The 21,077-nt window shown below is 37.9% G+C and overlaps 1 protein-coding gene across 2 annotated transcripts in view; it reads right to left on the bottom strand.

The window, feature by feature from the left end:
- The window catches only part of ZNF366 (zinc finger protein 366), a 35,817-nt gene that overhangs the window by 14,053 nt on the left and 687 nt on the right, over positions 1-21,077 (bottom strand). Inside the window, exons 2-4 of one of the 2 annotated variants that reach the window (XM_015848875.1) lie at positions 5,246-5,311; positions 3,600-3,707; positions 1,638-2,955 (exon numbers count right to left, since the gene is read on the bottom strand). In XM_015848875.1, the coding sequence (XP_015704361.1) occupies positions 1,638-2,936 (1,299 nt within the window). In that variant the 5' untranslated portion in view covers positions 2,937-2,955; positions 3,600-3,707; positions 5,246-5,311. The remainder of the gene's footprint in view (positions 1-1,637; positions 2,956-3,599; positions 3,708-5,245; positions 5,312-21,077) is intronic. The other variant, XM_015848874.2, reaches the window with a different exon arrangement.

Here is a 21,077-nt window from a genome sequence, read left to right as displayed (position 1 = left end):
ACCAAACAAAGCTCTACGTATTATATTTAATGAAGAAAAAATATTTTTAACTCTGTGCAATTTACACCAACCCTAATGGAGTGTCCCTGCTTTAGCTTGTGCTTGCAGAGCATTTATAACAGCCTCTACACCATGCAACCAATTCACTGATATGCGATCCAGTATTCTTGGTCAGAAATACGTTCTCTAACCACCAGCTCCTATGAGTCATTTAGATATTACAAAAACCAATGAATTTACCATGAAACACCTCAAGAGTTTAACTTTGTTGCAGATAGTGAAAATTTGCTAGCGCAGTGCCAAGAGCAATTATTACTTCCCATAGAACTCATTACAAAGAAGATTTGAAATGTCAGTCACTTTTGTGCCAGTCAGTGGTTTTCACAAAGATAATTGCAAAGCTGAAGCTGTGAACATGCCCAGCAATTCTAAGCATCAAGCTATCTGATTCAAGGATGTGTTTGGGCAGCTAACTGCTGTTAATTGTGTTTGCAGCTGAATCCACCTGCAGCTGTGGACAAAGAAGCAGAAGCTCTCTGAAGGCTGAAGGGCATTGCATTTCCCATGACATAAACAGAACAAAACCAAACAAAATAAACAAACAAGTTTTAAATTAAGTAGATTTTAGTATAGTAAATCTAAGGAGCATCCAGCAAGAGTAGATATAGTAACAGCAAATGTGGAAGTAGAGGCTGAGGGTTTTTTTTAAGAGAAAATGTGTTTGTACAATTAAAACATTGTAGCTTTCTGTGTTTTTAATGCTTTTTGTACAAAATCCAAAATTTAAGTGTTAAAGGAAAAGACATTCAGAACCGGAAGTATATTTTTATAAAATATGTGGATTTTTAATTTTCCTTTACTGTATTTTTATAAAGGTGGATAACCTAATTACAGACATTCTTGAATGGAACACTTACGTATTTCCTATTTTTAAAGGGATTTTTCTGGATGTTTCTCAGAGCTTGTTCCCGATCTGAACTGAAATAGTTGTCATTCCTTACAGCTGTGGTAAGACTGTCACTTGATGCAGATGGGGTGGGATTACAGTCCTCTTGTCCATTTTCGTTAAGTAGCATTCTGGGTAACTTATGCACAACTGGGGATTTTTCTTGGGTCTTTTCCCCCTACGTGTCTTGTTACAATGACGCTGCAAAATTGGATGAGTAATACACATTCTTCTGCTGCGCACACACATCCTACTGCGTATCCTCCTACTTCCCAATTAGGGGAAGCAAAGATAGACGCATGTTTTTCAGAGGAAAATTTCTGGTAAATTTTTTTGAGGTTAGATAGATCTGCAAAATGCTGTTCTACAGATGCTCATTCTGAAGGTAAAACCCAGAAACAGAGAGAGTAGAACTGTGGGAAGTAATGCAGGTGGCTTAATTGTACTCTTGTCTGTAACGAAATGTTTTTGCACATACTTTCTTAAGTCTGACAAAATTATCTATCTTATGCTGATGCCAGTACTACTTGGGACATATGTTCTGCATGAAATTCTACTGCTGGCAGAAGGCCTGCATGAGACTTTATAAGCTGGTTACCCACTTTTCAAGGAGGTGGACTTATTTTTAGGAATCTGTAGTCCCTGGGCTTGTGTGTGACACAAGGTGAGAATTCAACATGTGATGGCTTACCTTGTGAGTTAGAGAGTGCTGTTTGAGGTGGTGGGGCTGCACAAACTCCATGCCACACTCAGTGCAGATATATGGACGAATGTCTTTGTGCTTCATCATGTGGTTTTGCAGCTGACTTGGGTACTGGAAGGTCTTATCGCATTCAGTGCAATTGTATTGTATTGGGCCACGGTGGGTTGTTAAGTGTCTCTTCAGCTGAGCCAGCGTGGGGAAGTCCAGACCACACTCCACACAAATGTTCTCTCGGCCGCTCTCGTGCTTAGACTCATGCGCCTTCAGCTCACTAGGATAGGCAAAGCCTCTTCCACAGATCCTGCAGTTGTAAGGCTTGATGTCACTGTGCTGCATCATGTGTCTCTTAAGGTGACTGGTTTGAGTGAAAGACTTGTGGCACACCTGGCATTTATGTGGCCTGGTGCCCTGGTGAGTTAGCATATGAGTGTGCAAGTGGCTCAGTTGCTTGAAAAGCTTACCACATCGATTGCAAGCATGTGGCTTAATGCCACTGTGCCCCAAGATGTGGGTAACCAAATTGTACTTGGATGTATAGGACTTCTCACACATTGGGCATTGCCAGCGTTTCTGTTCACCCCCAACATCAACATAGTAGCTGTCATCTATCTGAAGGTTGACATCTACTCTCTCCACTTTCTGTTTATTTTCACCACTTTCTCTTACTTCAGCCCTCTGAAATGATGGTTCTGGAGGCCTTTTCATCTGAAAAGGGTTCCTGAAATGAAGATTTGGGGGCATGATAAAAGGAAACATTAAGCCAGGATGGACTTTAGGATAATAAGGATAAGGAGCCTGCACAAATGCTGGACTACTGGGCCATGCCAAATTGGATTTCACTGGTTCTTGTTTAATAGACTTGGCTCCAAAGGGCTCCAGAGATCTATAGAACTGAAAACCAAAGTTGCAGAGATCAATCATCTGGGAACTGTACTTTGGCTGTGCTGGTTGTTGAAACGCCATAGGAAGACTAGAAGAATCTATATCATTATGATCTTCAAGTCTGTGCGGTGGGGATGAGGAGCCCTCAAGAGCAATAGAAGGGGGCATCTTTGTTGGCATGCTCTTGCGTTTCCGAGACCCTCCTTCCAAGGACCCCTGGAAACTTTCCATGTCTCCAAGAGGAGGAGTGCCATAACGGAAATGTGAAAGATGCTGTCTGAATTCTTCACCAAAATGAGTTGTTCTGTGTGGCTTTGTAACAGGACTCAGTGGCTGCAGGCAGCGGGAAAAGGGAGAAGCTTGCGTATTGTCCACACTGCAGTTTGCATCTTCGTTCTTCATCATATTTATTTTTTTTTAATTCCTTAAAACAAATAAACAAACATCTTTATTTCTTTCTTTTCTCCCGAGTTTAACACTTTATTGTCTTTTTTATTCATTTTGTGGTTGTTTTTTTAATTAAACGCAATTAAGGATGCCTTACTTAGGATCATGCAAGATGAAAATGTCTAAAGCAGAATGAAATTTGCTAGAGGAGAACAAAAAATATTTGTTCTTCCTGTGGTAGAAATGGTGGTTTAAATCAGATTTGACTCATACAGTATCTTTGTAACATAAACATGTTGTACCGTGTCTGTTTAGCAGCTGAATCTGTATGGCGGTGCTCATGCTTAATTGAATTCAGCCAGGCTATTTGTGGGCAAAGTCCTGTCCTTGGCTGTGCAAGAACAGGCTCTAGAAATTGGCGGTGCATCTGAAGGATATGGCAATACAAACAATAATGTGCACATTTATTATGGTTGTGACATGAAAAGTCAAAGCCAAAAACTTTAAACTTCTTTGTATCATTAGCATGTGCTGCTGTGAGAGAAAACAATGGCCAAGTGATCTAAGGACACCGTGTACCATCAGGTTTAGCGCTGTATTTCCTGGCTTCCCTCACTCTGTATTGTAACAAGAAGGTGGAGATTGATTCTTTTTCTTTGTTTTAATCCTAGTGATATTTACCTGGCAAATTCAGGGGAGGAAAAGCCTCTGACCGCTCTCCAAAGTGCATTCAGCTTTACAGTCATAATCTATGCTTTTTTCTGTTTCTTAAGTAGAGCGCAAATCCCCCTGTTTAAAATGAAACATAGAATTCATTTCAATAGTTCCCAAGGTTCCCTGAGTAATTGGCACCTGAGAATGCTCAGATCATTTCCAGTGTCACCATAATGCAAGTTAATAACTGTCCCCTGGCAAATTTTTGTATTCCATCGTTTGTATGGAGAGCATCGCTTGGAGAACTTCTCCTAAATCTGGAGTTCATCTGACACACTGGTTATGCACTGAACTTCACATTAAACCAAGACTACCTTTTGCCTTGGCTTTCTGGGGGTGCCCTTCTCCAAATATGCGTGTGGTGCGTGTGTGTATGCCTGTGTTTGTGTACATGCATCTGTCCAACCAAGCGGAGGTTGGCCTGGAAAATGGGACATATTTTCCCTCTGTCATCTGTGACACGTTGATGCTATTTACAGCACCATTCTTGGAAATGTTGGGTGGAGAATATGAAGGTGGTTAGAGTACTAAAGACACTCGTGTTTCTTTTTCAGGAAGTTCTGTGCAGGATAAACTAGCTTCTAAAGATAGATGAAAGCGCATCTCAGTGACCTACTTAGGCTGTGGACAAGAGAAGGCATCTTAAAAAGCTGCTTGGAAACAAGTTACTTCTGTTTGGGAGTTAGATTCTGGAAATACCAATGAATAAATACTGTGGGAGTCTGAAGGGTCAGTGACAAAACTTTAGGATGGAAATTTTAGACAAAGGGATCAATTAATGCAAAAGGAGGAACAAAGAAGGGAATAGTGCAGCATCTCTTCAGGGATAATGGTTAAAACACTTGTGATAGTGCAAAAATGAACAGGTAAATTTAGCCAAGGGAGCTATCTAGTAATTATATCAGGATGTGGCTTTCAGTCCCTGGCTTGTTGACTGGTAGCGTATGTATGGAGACACTGTTCATATATGCAGAAATATGACTGTGTATTTTCATATGTATATTTGGTATATAAAGGTGTATATGTGCTCATGTGCATTTCATCAGAGAGGACTATAAGGGAGTTTGCATTCTCTTACATTTCCTTGTCAACCCAAAGTAGCTGGGCAGGATAAGAAACTGTCAGATATCAAAGATTGTTTTTGAATAAAGGCTGGACTTTTTTCCAAACACTAAAAAATTTTCCCCTTTGCTCAAAGAATGGAAAAAGTTTTTAAAAATTTCATTTTAAGCAATGTTAAGCTCACTCAATTAGAATGTAAAATGGACATGTAGACCTTTGTCTGCCCTTCAAAATATAGGCCTGTCCTTCAAATGTCTTTCTCCTTGCATACCAGATTCTTTTCATACAAAATGAGTAAAACATGCATCAGAAAGCTCTTAGCAACTGAGAACCCAGCTAAGTTATTTACTGGCCGTGCTGGATTATTGAAATGCTGCCAAAATGACAGTGAGTTGTGTCTAATTGTTCTCTTGTCTCTTGGCTGCCAGTTCCTCCCTTTTCCACAGCCTATTTTGTGTAAAATTTCAATCTATCTGGAACACAGAGTTATGACAGAAATGATAGAGTTGCTTGAAATTACTAGAAAGAAAGAATCTCTTTGCACAGCTGACCTTTGATGGCTTTCACTGAGAGCCCTGCTTTATTCCACTGTCCAAGGCTACAAACATCATGGGACCCTATGAAGGAAAGTTTAAAATGTTAGTAAACAGCACACTCAAAGAAGTTCTGTGTAAGCATAAAATTGACATCCATTAGTGGAAGAAAAGTACAAATTTACAGACCAAATATGTATAATCTTTCTACTTTTTGTATTCAAACTGCCAAACCCCTGTGATGTACAAGTTCATAGATGGAAGCGTAAATCTGGCCTGACATTTTGTCTCCTTTTCTGCTGGTAGCAAACCTTCCCTTAACCGTGATAAGAACTTAATTCCATAAAAACGTGCCTCCCGCAGAAGCTGTAGAAGGGACTGTAGATTCAAACAGCATGTGAGAAACCGTTTCCTCATACATAAGGAGTCTTCTAAAAATATCCTCAGATATTTAAAGGTATGCATATACCTTTAAAGGTTATAATAATGATGTTCCCTTTTATTACTATTCTCCCTGACCTTGCAGTAGCTGATCCCATTTTCATACACAACTATAACTAAAAAGGGAGGAAGGACCTGGAAAAATTTTGAATTAAATATCTAACTGGGACCTTTTCTCTTTCCTATGTAAGCACTTTGAAACTTCTTTCCTTCTTCAACATGTAGTTAATTAGGATGGAATGCTACATAGAATGCTGTCATGTGATTCTAAACATTGAGTTCATTTTAAATATGGATAAATGTTGAAACTTCTAGATTTTATCTGCAGTGTTCCAGATTCTTAGTGTTGAAAACTTCGTCTGGAAAGTTCAGTGACAAAAATATAGAAACTCTCCAGAATTAAAAATAAAAATATATATGTATATATATTTATTTTTTTTTTAATTTTTTTTTTTTTTTTTTTTTTTAAAGGGGGGTTAATTTCTTCAGAACAGACAAATATCCTTGCAGGTTTTTCTCTTAATGTAATTAAAGGCATTCTGAAATACACTGTTTTGACAAACAGAGCCACAAAATAAGCTTCTTCCATGACCTTTCAGAAAGGTAAGGCTACAGAGTTTGGATAGTCTAATCTGGAAGTACCTCCACAACTATCTGTGCAGCAACTAATAATGCTGTCAGCTTCCCTGAAGGAGGAAAAGAGTTAAGACAGAATACCAGTCACCCTTTACTTTCTCATTGCCAGACAGTGTACCTTTTTCTGAAGAGAGAGGATAAAATAAAGGGTGTGAATCATGTTATTCACTCTTCAAGCACACACACTGTTATGCTCACCAGCTAATAATCCCTATTAGCAAATCCCTATAGCAAAATTTCTTCTGTCTTTGGTAGTATCAGGATTCTGCTTCCTGTATGAAAGTGCCTTCTATCTATAGAAAAATAATAAGCCCAGCAATATGAATGTTATGAAGTTGCTTAACAGCTTAAATGCTTTACTGGTTTTCTTCTTGGTATATACAACTGTAATAAAAGAAATGAGACAAAACAAGTGAAACTGATGCGTACCCTCTGACAAGGGCAGAGTGGCTACTTAGTACAAGGTTTGCATTTGTGTTTCCTATCTCCGAACAAGACAAGAGAGGAGAGTAGGAGGCTTAAAGGTAGATGAGAGGGCTGAATACCTTCTTTTAGCTGCTTTACCTGTGTGTAAATGAACTTAAATGACTGTATACACTACCTTAAGAGTACACAATTAGATTGTTTCTGTTCTGCTTTTGAGTCTGAATACTGGATGAAAAACTGAAGGACTGAAATCTAACTTATTCTCCTGTGTAGGATTTAGTAAGAATCAGTGACAAATGGCATACTACCACATTTCTTGGGCCAAAGTTGAACAGCTGGAGACCTTGAGCCTTAATGAGCAACTAGCAGTGTTTTTTCAATGGATAACTGTTACTACAGAGGTGCTTATTGTCTTCTCAATAGGTTTTGTGGGATCTCCTTCATTTGAGTCACCCTTCATTATAGTTTCTGATTTTAAATGTATTCAGTCATACAGTTATTGAGCTAAATACCAAAGTTGTTATTTGTTTTTCACTCACTTGCTATTTAAGCAAAACTTGCATTAGTTGCAGGATCTGACTGAAGGTTTTCCTATGCTGATTTCAGCACTGATGCAGTGTTCCCTACCAAAACAATGCTGCTTTGAAATCATCGTTCAAAAATCCCTGGAACACCTTCGCAACTTTGGATATATCCATTACCTATAAGCAGGTGATTTTCAGACAGTAAACATCTGTTGCCTCCTTCCAAGGTAACATAAACCCTCCGTAAGCCAGTTTTTCTTTCCCTTTTTGTTGTTTTCATATCTTCTTTCATGCTGCTTCCTGTGTATGAGTGACATCCCACAGTAATGTTGCCATTTGCCATTTTCTTTTCTTCTAGAAGTTTCATAATTTCAAAAACTTGGAAAATAATGGATTTTTCTCTGACCTCTTAGTAACACATATGTCTTATCTGTTTTGCTGGCTGTATGGCCTTGCAGAGTGGGATTAGATTGTGGTAGTTTTCCATACCTGTAAAAGCCATGCATTTGCTTGGTGTTTGCATAAGTCAGATTTTTATTTGTAGGTACTGCCTCAAGGAACACTGTGGGTGCTGCAAATATGCCCAGAATAGCGTATTAAGTTTTCTAGATATTGTTTACAACTGCTTATTTGTACAGCTTTATCAAATTAAGGCATTTTATTTTCTCTGGAGTTTAATGATTGTAGCCATTAGAGGAGGACAAGAGGTAAAAGATAATGACCAAATATAAACAAGGACTTCCCTAAGATCAGTGTCAACTCTTTTATTCTTCAAGAAAATTGTGCAGGGTGTGTTTTTCATCCATCATTTCCAGGCATCAGTAGCCACATTTCAAGTGTACAAATACAAGTAGTGGGCTCAATTTACAAATACTGAGTATACAGTAATGCACAACAAAGAGCACAATAACACTATTTGATAGAGCAGATTTTCATCTACAAAATGCTATTTCTTAACACCATCACCACCATTACTTGTGCATTTTCACCAGCAATGAACAAGAGCCTGCATGCCAAACTTTTACCAGTTGCTACCAGCAGAGGTGAGGCTGGTTGCGCTGTTTAGTCTCCAGAAACATTCAAAAAGCATCAATAAATGTGAATAAGTGCCATTTTTTTTCTGCATGGAATAATTGACACACCTTTACTTTACACACACTTCCACGTCAGATGCCATTCTGCCAGAGTGCCCCTCTGCTGCCATCTGTCACATGGCAACAACATGGAATGGGATGCTGGTGGGAAGGTTCAACTTCTACTGCCATACCACCAACATCCGCCTCTGATGTTATGGATCAGCATCATAAGACGGAAGGTATTACTTTCGGAGCAGCCCTCATATATTTCTCTTCCCATTTTGGATTGCCATCCTTAATACAATTGGAATTGGGAACATGTAAGCAATCATTTGTGAAGACATCCTGGAATGACTGAAAATGAGAAGTGGGCCAGATCAGGCTCTTTCTTCCTACAGCAGTATGATAGTACAAAGGAGTTCTATGTCTTTTCACTTCTGCCTGGGAAATTACCTTCATCTGCTGATATCAGGTTTTGGGATAAAACTTCTTCTTTCCAACAGAGACATTTTTATCTCAGCAAATGTTCAGCAAAGTAAGACTAATAGCATTGTTAATTCTGCAGCAAGATTTCCAATGAACTCTGAAACATTCTTTATGAACTGCAATTCAGCCACTTGTCGTTTTTTATAGGCTCTATTGTTTAGAGAGAATATGAACTCATTTATGCCATGACCAAACTTTGAAACTTTTAGCAAATTCAGTGTATACATATGAAAATAAATACCTGCAAAACAATAGTGGAAGGCACACACACCTAAGAAACTTATTGGACACTTTAACAGTTGAATGAGACACAATAATCACCTGCAACAAGCAATGAACTTCTTAGGATATCTCATATGCATTATGTAATTTGTTTATTTATTTATTGAGTCTGTTTTGGTGTATCTTCCTTGTCTCTTTTTTGAGGTTTGAACATTTTTTAGACACTTTGTTTGCTGTAGGTTACTAACATTGCATTTGCATCAGCATTTGTGTAGTCTAGGAGGCAATATGAATATGAAGAAATTAATCTTCTTTCTCAGAAAGCTGTTCAGGAGCTCCCTGCACTTCACTTTTGTGATTCCCAAGTTTTAACATTTTAACTTACATTGTCCTTCTTTATCTCAACTTAGAAATACATGCATTTGAGAAACATCTTGCCTGCTCTGTCCCTAGAGTAGCTTTTGGAATCTTGATTATATGCACAAATCTTTTGTCCCCTAAGTTTTCAGGGAGAAAGGTGATACAAGCAATTTTACGGAAGTACAGCTACTCTGGTATTTCTTTTAATAGAGAAAAAGCGTAAAGCAGTGTGAAAATAAATACATGATCACTTTTTTATACTTTACAGATTATTGTTTTGTTTTGACAGTTAAATGAATGTGTTAAAGGAGATTCTGAACTTTTCTTTGCTGATAATCTGAAACAGTCCTATCACCTTCACTGCCACATCAGATACTTCTACTGAGTGCTTCATTGCATGGTTTGCTTTTCAGTGGGAGAACTGATTAGATTTGAATAAAACTGTTGGGAGCAATAAGGAGGTAGATGTAGATATTTTCCTTCCCTCCAATATGAGTGGTCTGTTCTCAATTTATCAAAATGCTTTGCTTTCCCTGTCATTGTTTTTAAGTATGCTTCATCCTTGTTTTAGCCAAACTTGTGCACCATTCTCTTTGGTTTTCTGTTGCCTAACAAGACAGTTGGGTGGAGGTTGTATTAACCACTAAAATCTTATTGATAATGGCCCTAGTCATACCTCATCCTCATGGCTCATCCATCCCTAGTCACTTCAGTATACATATAAAGGGACTTTTGAATACAATGTGTTCTTGCTGCTATTTGAGCTTTTATTTCTCCTTTCTTCATCCTTCTTTCTCTTTTTTCTTCTGCTTTGTGAGTTTTCTTAGTTCTTCTCTACGTTTCCTTCCCTCATCACTTCTCTATTCCATCTGTGTTCACACCCTCTCTGCTTCTCTATTCTATCTGCCAAAAAAGATTAGCAACATGTAGATAATTTGGATAATGAAGTAGATGTTAAGTTCACAGGCTTTCAAACATTATCTGTTTATAAAGTCACCCAAAACCACAAGTATGCTTGGTGGGAGACTGCAAGCTACTTAAAATTCTCTGGTCTGTACCTGTTTAAGGTTGTCAAATGTGAGATGTCCTCAGCCAAATACCTCCATCTCCTTCGTTCTCTGCTACCAACAGTGTATTTGGGGTTTTGTTGGAGTGAGAAGGTGGGGAAAAAAATATCTCCACCTCTGTGTCTGTAGCACAGCTCTGTCCACCTCTGTCTACAGCAGCTCTGGTCCAACTTCTTGCCTTTCATTTTCTCTCCACAAATCAGTGTAAGCTGAAAATGAGATGCTGGTGGGGTGCAGAAGGGTGTAAAAGCAGCTGTGTTAGCTCTAGGTATTAGGGTGACTAAACCATAGTCTTGTGAAGAATAAAACATGAAAGAGCACAGTGAAAACTTCCCATCATGGTCTGTGGATCACCAGCTGTCAGTAGCTGAAAGGTTTCCCAGTCTAGGGAGGGTGACTTCTGATTGATTTTCTTCTTCCATGAAGGATAGGTTTCAGTAAGAGTTAGGAAATATGAAAATATGGTGTGAGGATATAAGACCACCTTTTTATTACAGGCTGAGGAGCATATAGAGATAAAGAGCTGTGTCCTGAGGAAGTGGGGTATCTTTAAATGGTTTATGCCTCCAGAGAGTGAGAGCAGTGTCAGGGCAGTGAGAGCTGCAGTGTGAGAGAGGAAAGGGAGGAGAGATGCCTGCTTATTCTCTTCTTATCTGTATCTCCCTGAAATGGTTTTTACTGCTTATCCTTAAAAAATTCTGAAATCCAGAGATACTGTGAGTCATTCCTTTCATGCACCATTTTCCATCTCCCTGCCTCTTCTCAAGTAACAGATTCTATCCTGCTTCAGTTTCTCCATCCTGAGAAACAGACCTTTTGACACTGCACAGCTGAATCAGTTTTGTTGATCATTTTGAACTACATGGTTTTATTGGTTAGCATTTTTTAATGTACAATGTCCTCTTTTTCTTTTTCCCCCCACCAAATCATGAAAGGTAAATATATTCATATTCTGAATAAATTATTAATCTGAGTGGATACACAGCAGTAAGCTATTGCCTCAAGCAGTCTAACCAGTATGTTGCACTCAGCCATTTTTAAAGTCACAAGTGTGCATACGTCATAAAACAAGTCTGAGTGCTGAGAGTGCGGGTCCAGGACCAGAGGACAGGTCTGTCTTTAGACTGAGGAAGTTCCAGGCCTAGAAAAATACCTTGGCAGATTGCATTCAACCATTCTAAACCCTTCAGCACTGCAGAGAAGGGACTACCAAGAGGAATAACTGAAAGGAGCCTTACTGTACCACTCAGGAAAGTGAAGTGCCTCGAACTAGCACCTTCTTAATAAAACAGCAGAAGTGACACCTGGAGGAGGGCTCAGATCAGCCTCTAGTGCTGTTTTTGGCAGTGTCATAGTCCTGTGATGCAGAGCAGTTAGCATCACAGCCCATGAGTACTCACAGTACATGAGTACTCTGCTAAGAGACCAGGAATGGGGATCCAACTCTCCTAAGGGAGTGGAGGGAAGTGAATCAAAGTCTCTTACTTTATGGCTGTTATATTTTGCACTGATTTGATGCCATTCTGTTCTATATAAGTATTTTTGCAGGACTGGTTCCCCAGAAGCTTTTGGATGTGGGTATTCTGTATTTCTAGATTCTGTGCAGGCTTGATGAGATCAGGTCGGGCAGTGTGGTGGCACCAGGAGTGCATAAAGGCAGAGGTTGATGTGTGTAAAGCTTAGCTGGTATCAGCAGGCTGCTTGGGAATTCGATCCTACTCTCAGGATTTACTAGAAGCAATTACAAGTTGCCCACCTAGTTTAACCAGCAGATGGAATTATGGCAGCAATTCATATATATATATGTATAGTCTCATATAGTCTCGTGCGGGTTGGAAGGGACATTAGAGATCATCGAGTCCAACCCCCCGGGATTCGAGCCTCCTGTGTAGCAGAGCGGCACTTCTACCACTTGCACCACAGGGGGGGGAGTTGAACCCTGGACCTCCAGGTTCAACGTGGCATTCCTACCACTGCGCCACATCATCCTATATAACAATCTCTGTTTTGTCCATGGTCTCATCCCCATCACTGTGAAGACATTATGGAAAATCTGGTATGTATCTGAGAACAGGATCTGAGATTTGACTGTTATAAAGCAATGTCAGTAAGATACATCTCTTCCTTTTCTTAACTGAATAAAAATCTCTCATTTCAGAAACTGGAAAAATGGATCTGCTGCTGCCCTTGTAAAGCATGAGGAGCCACTGTAACAGCTCTTTATAGAGGTCCTATCACTACATCCCCATATCCTGCCTTCTTGTGTATTTTCCAACTGCAAATTAGAGTTGTGGATTTTTTGGCATCACAAGAATAATATGCCCTTTCTTTTCTTTTTTTCCCCTCTGGAAAGTTATCAGATTACACTAATGTAGTTTTTGTGTTTGTTTGTTTGTTTTTTTCTCACCAAGACAGTCGGGCCAGAATATTTTCACGTACAAAAGAGAGTCTTTAAATTCTATAAAGTGATATTCTAAAGAAAGGGCTTCTGAGCTTTCCTATAGTACAATTTAAAAAAAAAAAAAAAAAAAAAAAAAAAAAAAAAAAGAGAAAGAAAAAGAAAAAAAAAAAAAAAAAAAAAAAGAAAAAGAAAAAGAAAAAAAGGATTTATGNAAAGAAAAAGAAAAAGAAAAAGAAAAAGAAAAAGAAAAAGAAAAAGAAAAAGAAAAAGAAAAAGAAAAAGAAAAAGAAAAAGAAAAAAAGGATTTATGCAGAACACTTGAAATTAAAATGACCAAAAAACATGCCCTTCCATAACCTTTATGCTGTTCTGCTTGGGGTATTGTTTTGAAAATAAATCTTTCACTGGCATTCATGACCTTTTAAAAGGAAATAGTTTGAGCTTTCCTTCCTACTTCAGTCCCAGTATCGTTATCACCTCCATGGAGGCCAGAGAGATGGTCTAGTCTCCTCCCAATGCTTTGTTAACTTCAAGGGTAGCTTAGGAGCACCTTCAGCCTTGGTTCCTCAAGTCAGCCCACTGCAATGCTCCCACTCCATTAGCAGCTACTGTATGAGGAAGAAACAATACCTCCTGAATGTTATGTAAATAAATAGATACCTCAAAATAAATAAATACATACATACATAAAAAGCTGATGAAATGTGTACGTTTGCTTGGAGAAAAAGCAGAGAAGAAGGGTATAATATAGTAGAGTTTTCAAATAAAGTTTCCAAAACAGATTACATTTTAATGAAAGTCTAGTTTTAGATAATTATGGGCAATACTGTTACACATCGACAGGACCAAGAGCTTGCTTTTAATGTTTGTTTTTTGTTTCAATTTACTTCATCCCAGTCAAAATTCACAGAAAAACTGATGGTTGCTAAAATGGCAAGCACTGTGTGTTACTGTAAGACATTCAGTGTCCTATGAGAACTGAAAGAGAATTTTTCATCCAGAAATGGACACATCTAGAAAAAAAACATATATGTATATATAAAACTATCCAGTTCCTTAAAAGTAATTTCCAGGTGATGCTTTCCTAGTCATCTGGGATATATAAACAGATGTGGTTTCAGCTGAAGTTTGAACAGACTTCTTTTTGGAAAAGCTACTTTGCTGAGGACAGTGATTAATCCTATTAAACTCTACAACTCGCAATTAAGCTGACTTCGTATTGACTTAACAATTACCATCTGAGGTGAAGTTCAAAAGGAAATAATAGAGCAAAAGAATTTGAGATGTCTAATTCCTAGGACACCATTGTGTTTATCCAAGTCATAGGATATCCAAATAAAATAAAAAAAAAAAAGAATCATGAGCAACCAGACCAAGTTGAAAATTACTCTTTAGCCAAAGTATTGGAGCACTGGGAGGAAACTACTTCTGATATGTCTGTGCTGTGCATAGGAAGTGCTGCTTTCCAGACTGCAGTGGCATAAAATCTGTATTCAAAGCATTCAAACCATGTGGAACTAAAATATGTATTTTTTTTCCAGAGAAAGATCACCTTCACATATATTTCATAATTGCATGCAAGTGAGGACTCGTTTTTTAAAATCAATTTATTTCAAGTTGTTCAAAAAACTATGTGCTTAGTTCTTCAGTTCCATTACTAAATGGTATTTTTGAGTATTATATGAAGTGTCTTCAAGGAAGTAATTTATGGTAATCCCCTCTGGCTTTGTCCTTCTCCTGTGGTGCCAGCCTTGAATCTTTGCATTGACTGAACTGCAAGGAGTAAATGTTTTCTCACTCTGATACCCAAAATGTATCCTGCATGTAGCACTTAACTTCTAGAACATGATAAAAATAAGAACTAATTCATTTCCACAGCTAAAGAAACCTGAAATTTAAAATAAATTTCAGATAGCTTCTGTGATTTTGATCACTTGGAAAAAAACCTCTGTTTAAATCAGCTAACAGGGGGGAGTTCTTGTGGTTAATTATTTCAAATTGAAACAGATTTTAAATGCCAGTTTTACTGAGTTCAGCAAAGTGTCGTACGAAGTGGGAACGGCAGCTCAGGCTTAGCCAAATGTCATCAGCAGATACTGGAAGAGTCTAAAGTTACAAACAAATAAGTAATTACTTTTTGCTAAAAAAAAAAAAAAAAAAAAAAAAGGAAGAAACAAAAAGAAAGTCAGTACTGAAATTTGAAATTATCACTGAAGTTTGAAATGTGAAATTTCCAACATTTCTAAAACCACTTTAATACTAATCCTTCATCACTAGTGATGTCAAACACTTGTTTTGACAGTTAACTCAATTCAGAATCTCTTCACAAGGAAATGGAAGTCAAAAGTCCATGCAACCTCTGTGAATCTCTCAATCTTATCCTTGATACAAGCTGGAAAAAAAAATATATTATATATATATATATATATATATATATATATATATATATATATATATATATATATATATTCTATTTCGAGGTCAATACCTGAAAGATATGCCAAGTGCCATATACAAAAACCTAGAAGGTTTGATAGAAATTATTGTTGTTTTGTGGAAGGAATGGCAGCTGAATCCTTTCCTACAAACACACAGTACGCAGTGATCAGAGGAATAGTTCCCAAGGTTAAACATCTGTGTGAATCACACCTTGACTTATTGGTCTAACTGTGCTCAGTGACTACCTCTGGGTGCTTGTACATGCTTTTTTTTTTTTTTTTTTTTTTCTGAGTCTAGTAGTGAACAACTTAATGTAAATCTCTGAAGTCATTAGAGAGAATTCTGAGTCTTGATCACTTGCCTACAGAGTCCAGCAGCTTTACCAGCAGCTTTACCTTTACCTTTACCTCAGTGCTTTACCTGTAGAGAGAGTTACAAAGATTTCCCTACTGGTAGGATAGGAAAAATATATATATAATTAATGAGATCAAAAGTCTTTGATTATTGCTTTGATTTCTTTTTGGCACAGAGAAGATGAGGCTTGAAGGAGGAGTTAGGACAACAGACAACTTTTTGTCTGTTTATCAGCATCTTGAACATGCTACCTACAGGCATATATGGTTGTGGGAATCTCGCTGATTACATACTGTGAATGGAGCATCTCCTAGAAGTCTTGTTTTATGGAACAGTCATACTGGTAAACCTTAACAGCACATTTTGATCAACTTTCTCTTCCAGGAGAACCACCACAGTTTTGTGTAATTCCCGTTACAAAAGTCATAGTTTCAGACTAACACTAGATGCCACAAGCAAATCTACACTAGCAAATCAGCCTAGGCTGGGGCTGGAGCTTCCCAGATGGTTCCAGCAAGCTCTGCTCTTCCCTACAAGCTGATGTATGTTCTAGAAACATGTCACCCTTTTTCTCTTCACCTTTGGGTGCTGTTTTTATTGCACTATTTCCAAATATTTGTAAGAGAGAGTGGACAAATAGAAAAATATCCTGCTATCTGGAAGCGTTTCATGAAAGATACCCCCACGCCAAAGAACGTTTTCAAAGAAGTTTTCTATGCAGCTGAAACAGCAAGGGGATACTTCATTTAGGAACCAACTCAAGAGAGACGACACAACCTAAAATAGTAATTATATTCCACAATGTGTTCTTCCCTGATATCTTTGTAGTCAGACAATTTAAATTCGGTTTAAATCTAGCAGATTGTAAGAACACCAAGTCTTTCCAGTTTCAAAGACCATACAAAACCTTTAAATTTCAAATGTTTATTTCCAGGTGTATAGTAGCATAAACAACATAGAGCTCCTCACAAAGCAAGAAGTCTGTCATCACCGTAAAAAGATCCTAGAGTTACACTGCCACTCTGAACTCAGAAAATTAAATCATAAGTGGGTTTTCCACAGCTAGGAAACCAGTAAAGAAGGAGACTGGAAGTCATCTTGTTACTCACAGTAAACACACTGGTTGCTTCTTGGTAACCCTGTGTCTGGCATGGGGGGAACAAGCTGCTTCCTGAAAAGAGGTGTAGCCACCTGCTCCCACCCTAGAGCCACTACACCTGCTTCTCTTAGACCTTCACTCTAGAAACATTATCACTTTGATTTCTGCATATGCTGAGAAATGTGTTGGTTTGTATTCCTCACCAAGCCTCTGAACAGAGGACTGAGTAATTAATGCCTCTTTGCTCCACATTTGCATTACTTGTAGTGCAGCATTGTTTAACAACTGGAAACGTATGACCCCGTTCATATTTGTACTGTTAGCTTCAGTTCAGTTCTACCTTTCTCTAATTCATTAGTGAGAAGTTACGCTATCCATATGTGAGTCTGGGTTTATCTTGTAGGTGTTGTAGATAATGAATCCTCGGGTTCAACTAACATTTTCTTGTCTAAGTGTTCCCTCAATTCTGGCATTTCTACACGGTGTCAGGAACTAGAAAGTAGGAAGCTTGCGCATTTACTTTTTACAAATACTGTCAAATTTTTCAGGAAACATGATTTCTGTCTTAAGATTTTTCTTTTAACTCAAACCAAAACTCACACACATGAATTCACACAGCTCCACAAAGTGTCAAAACAAAAAAAAGTTGGTGTTCTGGCTTTCATAGTAGAAAAGTGAGGAGAGAAAGCAAGAACAGTAGCTTTTTCATCCTTGATTCAGGTACTTAATAATGTTTCTTTCTAACATACAAAGCAGGAAATAAGGAGTGAAAGTTAAAAAATGCAAGTATTCAGATAATTTCTTTCCATAACCTTCAGAGCATGAAAATATTTTCTTTTCATACTCGTTGCTTAGCTTAACTTCTTCCAGTGTCTTTGAAGGTCTTTGCAACACATTAGGTGTTGTTATTTCAGAAGGAAAATGTTTAGCTTATCAAGATCAGGGTAGCAGCAGTAAAAACCACTTATTTTAGAAAAACAACTCCCAAAATTATTAAGCTTAGTAGGAACCAAAACAAAGATTAAATAATTTTCACAGAATCATTAGGATTTTAAAAGCCAGGTGAGAAGGACTCAAATATATGAGACAGATTAACGAAAAGAAAAGAAAAGAAAACGGGGAGAAAAAAAAAGACATCAAGCATGGAATTTAATATGTGTTTTAAATAACAAATATTATTTACTTTGTCATCTTCATTGGATGGACAAGTATCTGAATATCATGCATAAAATTCCACTGGAAAATTTACAGTAGTGGAGAGCTACAGTCTTGACTTCAAAATAGAATTTGTTCAACAATAAAGAGAGTAGCCATGAGTAATCCTTTTTTTTTTTTTCCCCACTCAAACTTGTTTATTTCTTTTTAAACTTTTCATATTGTCTCTGTAATTCTTTCTCAAGCTGATATTCCTTCCTTTTCAATGTTTTCTGGAGGTGGTAAGGAAAAATAGGGCTAACTAATGTATATTTGAAAACATTTGCTTTCTTAAAAAATTGATCCAGCCAATTACTCATTGCAGTCCACGCAGCACTTGTGAGGTCTGTTCAAAGGAGAAGTTTCCTTCATTACATCAGTTTCTACTCAGGAACGTGAGCCAGTGCTCAGAAACCATGTGCAATTTCTGATCAGCTATAGAGAGGCCACGTTTCCTTACACACCTTTGGCTGACTTGTATCCTTAAATAATCATCATACAAAAAGCCTATTGCCGAACACAGCTTTCACTGCTTTTGTCTTTCAGGGTAATATTCCGCTGACAAATCTGCATGAGTGGAGTGGTCCTTTCTCCATAATTGCAGTTTTATAGTATCATAGATTGGGAACAGAATAAGTGCTATTTGGGGTAATCTGTACTCTTCCACCTCTTGTCCTGGACTGCTACCAGGACTCCCCGCTCTTCGCTTCATTCATTTTAAACAATGGATGTCTAACTGGCACTATTAGAAACATCACCTAAAAGACATGACAGTGGGTGAATCTATGGGATGTATTTGGTACCTCACAGTGCACCAGCATCTGCTTTACACTCAGACAGCTCTAAGGCTATTGGAAATACGTACTTGCTTGAAAGAATGAGAAGACAATCAGGACTCATTAAAAGCCAACAATTCACATTCTCTCCTGGTAAAAAATCTATATTGGAGACTTCAAAATGGTAATGGAAACATAGCTCAGTGCTAGTATTCTGCATCCAAACCCCATTAAGGATTCTGGTCCTGAGTACAAAAAGTCAACTAACATTTACTGGAAGATTTCAGTCAGTTTCTGTGCTTTTCAAATCAGACTTGTTAACTTGGGATTTCCATAGGCTACAAACTATTTCCATATTGTTGTCATCATCAGTGTATGCAGTTTTTATTCATTCTTTAGAAGAATAAGCAAAATTTATCTACATTTTTTTTTCATTATAATTGAAATCAAATTGAAATAATGACTTTATGTAATACTGTAGGAAAATGTTAAACAATCAGAAATACATGTACTGAGTGATGTTTTGTAGGTTATATATAGAGGTACGGCTTTTAGCTGTGGCAGTAAGAAGTTTTTAAGCAAATAAATATGAACATCTCTCTTTTTATTCTTAGTTTTTTGCTTCAATGAATTTTATTCTTAATCACATTGAGGAAAGTAACTGAAAAATTGTTCCACACACGTTTAATTTGTGCCAAGCTGGTTGTAGATAGATACTCAGCTTACCCTCAGAATATACCCTTCTGTGCTTGTAGATATCACAACAAGGTGGAAAAAGAATATAAGACCAGCCCCAAACCACCTTTCCCTGAGCCCTGGAGAAAGATACTGATATTACTAATCACCATTATACTAGACAGTGTTGTGTTTATCCCAATTATAACATATACCAAGGGAAAGCAGGTAAGCTCCAAATCACTGGAGAAAATACATTATTTGAAGGAAAAGGGAACCTCACAGATGAAATCTAAGAATGTTGAAGGCTCACAGCTGATCTTCATTATTAAATTACTTATCTCTCCTATTAAAACCATCTCTAGTTGCACTTGTTTCTAACCAATGGGTTTAGAAATAGTATTAATATGAGTGTGAGCACATATGTACTTATGTGTGTCAATCTCCTTCTTTTTACAGTCTCTTGAAGAAAGAATTTATCATATGCGTGGTCCAAATAATGAAAACGTTAAAGTTTAGTATCTTCAAAAACATGACCCATACCCAAATTAACTGCAACCAGCTCTACCTAGATCAAAACTTAGATATGATTGCAATCCAGACTAACACTTTACAGCATGAGGAAAATAAAACCACAGAGTAATACAGTCACTTCCAAACACAGAGCTTTAATGTCTTTGAATGCTTAGGAGACTCTTCTACTGAGTGTCTAGATTTTTGACATGTAATTGTCAAATCAGCTGACCAAGCTCTCCACTTAATATGAATCAGTAATTAGACAAGTAAAGTGTAAGTCCAAGTATACCAAGGGTCAGATGTGGCATGTTTTTTATGGCAATATGTGACATTTTCTGGCTATTAGCAGAGAAGGGACAAATATCATCACGTAAACCTAACAACTGGCACCAGACTGGATGGAAGTCAACTGAAGGCTGACTTCTGGAAGGATGCTGCATTCAGTAGCAAGCTGCACTTAAAGTGAAGACAGCCTACAGCTTACCAAGAAATCAGGCTGAATTTGGGCAGAACACTCCCTCCTATGGAAACACATGTACCAGACAGAGGGGTTGGAAAGTCCGTTCTGCTCACTCATTGAGCAAAGGCTGAGAGCTGAGGCCGTGTTGAAGTGCAAGAACAGGGTCAGTTGGGCTGCCCACCAGCCTCCATGGTCCCTGTCTGCCATTCAGGACTGCTCTGTCTGGACTCCGGACACCCTGCAGAGCTCCCTGCACTTTGGAGAGCTTTAATAAATAATGGGGCTGAAAATGGCCAAGCTCTTCTTCTGTGGAGAAATCATCACCTATCCTAATATTAACCCCTATCATTGCATCCTTCCGTTATAAAAGTGTAGGGTGAAGATTTTCTCTTCTACTATTCGAAACATAGTATTACATTTAATCACTAATTTCATGCTCTGCTCTGATGGCTCTGCAACATTTATGCCCAACAAGAAAAAAAATCTATCAATATTTACAACAATACAAGTGGCAGATAAGCAGGCAGTTTCCGAGTCCATCCTCTGCTGGTGATCAGCTTTGGTCCTGCTAACGTACTGTGCAACAGCAGCTTACATTATTTTTTCTTATTAGTATGAGAACCTAGAACTGCTTTAGCACATCTTAAATGTCACTCTTTCTAGTCTACTCATATACACAGATGAGTGGAGATAAACAC

The sequence above is a fragment of the Coturnix japonica genome, chromosome Z (assembly GCF_001577835.2).
Source record: "Coturnix japonica isolate 7356 chromosome Z, Coturnix japonica 2.1, whole genome shotgun sequence".
Lineage (NCBI taxonomy): Eukaryota > Metazoa > Chordata > Aves > Galliformes > Phasianidae > Coturnix > Coturnix japonica.
This window is presented reverse-complemented; position numbering and strand designations above follow the sequence as displayed.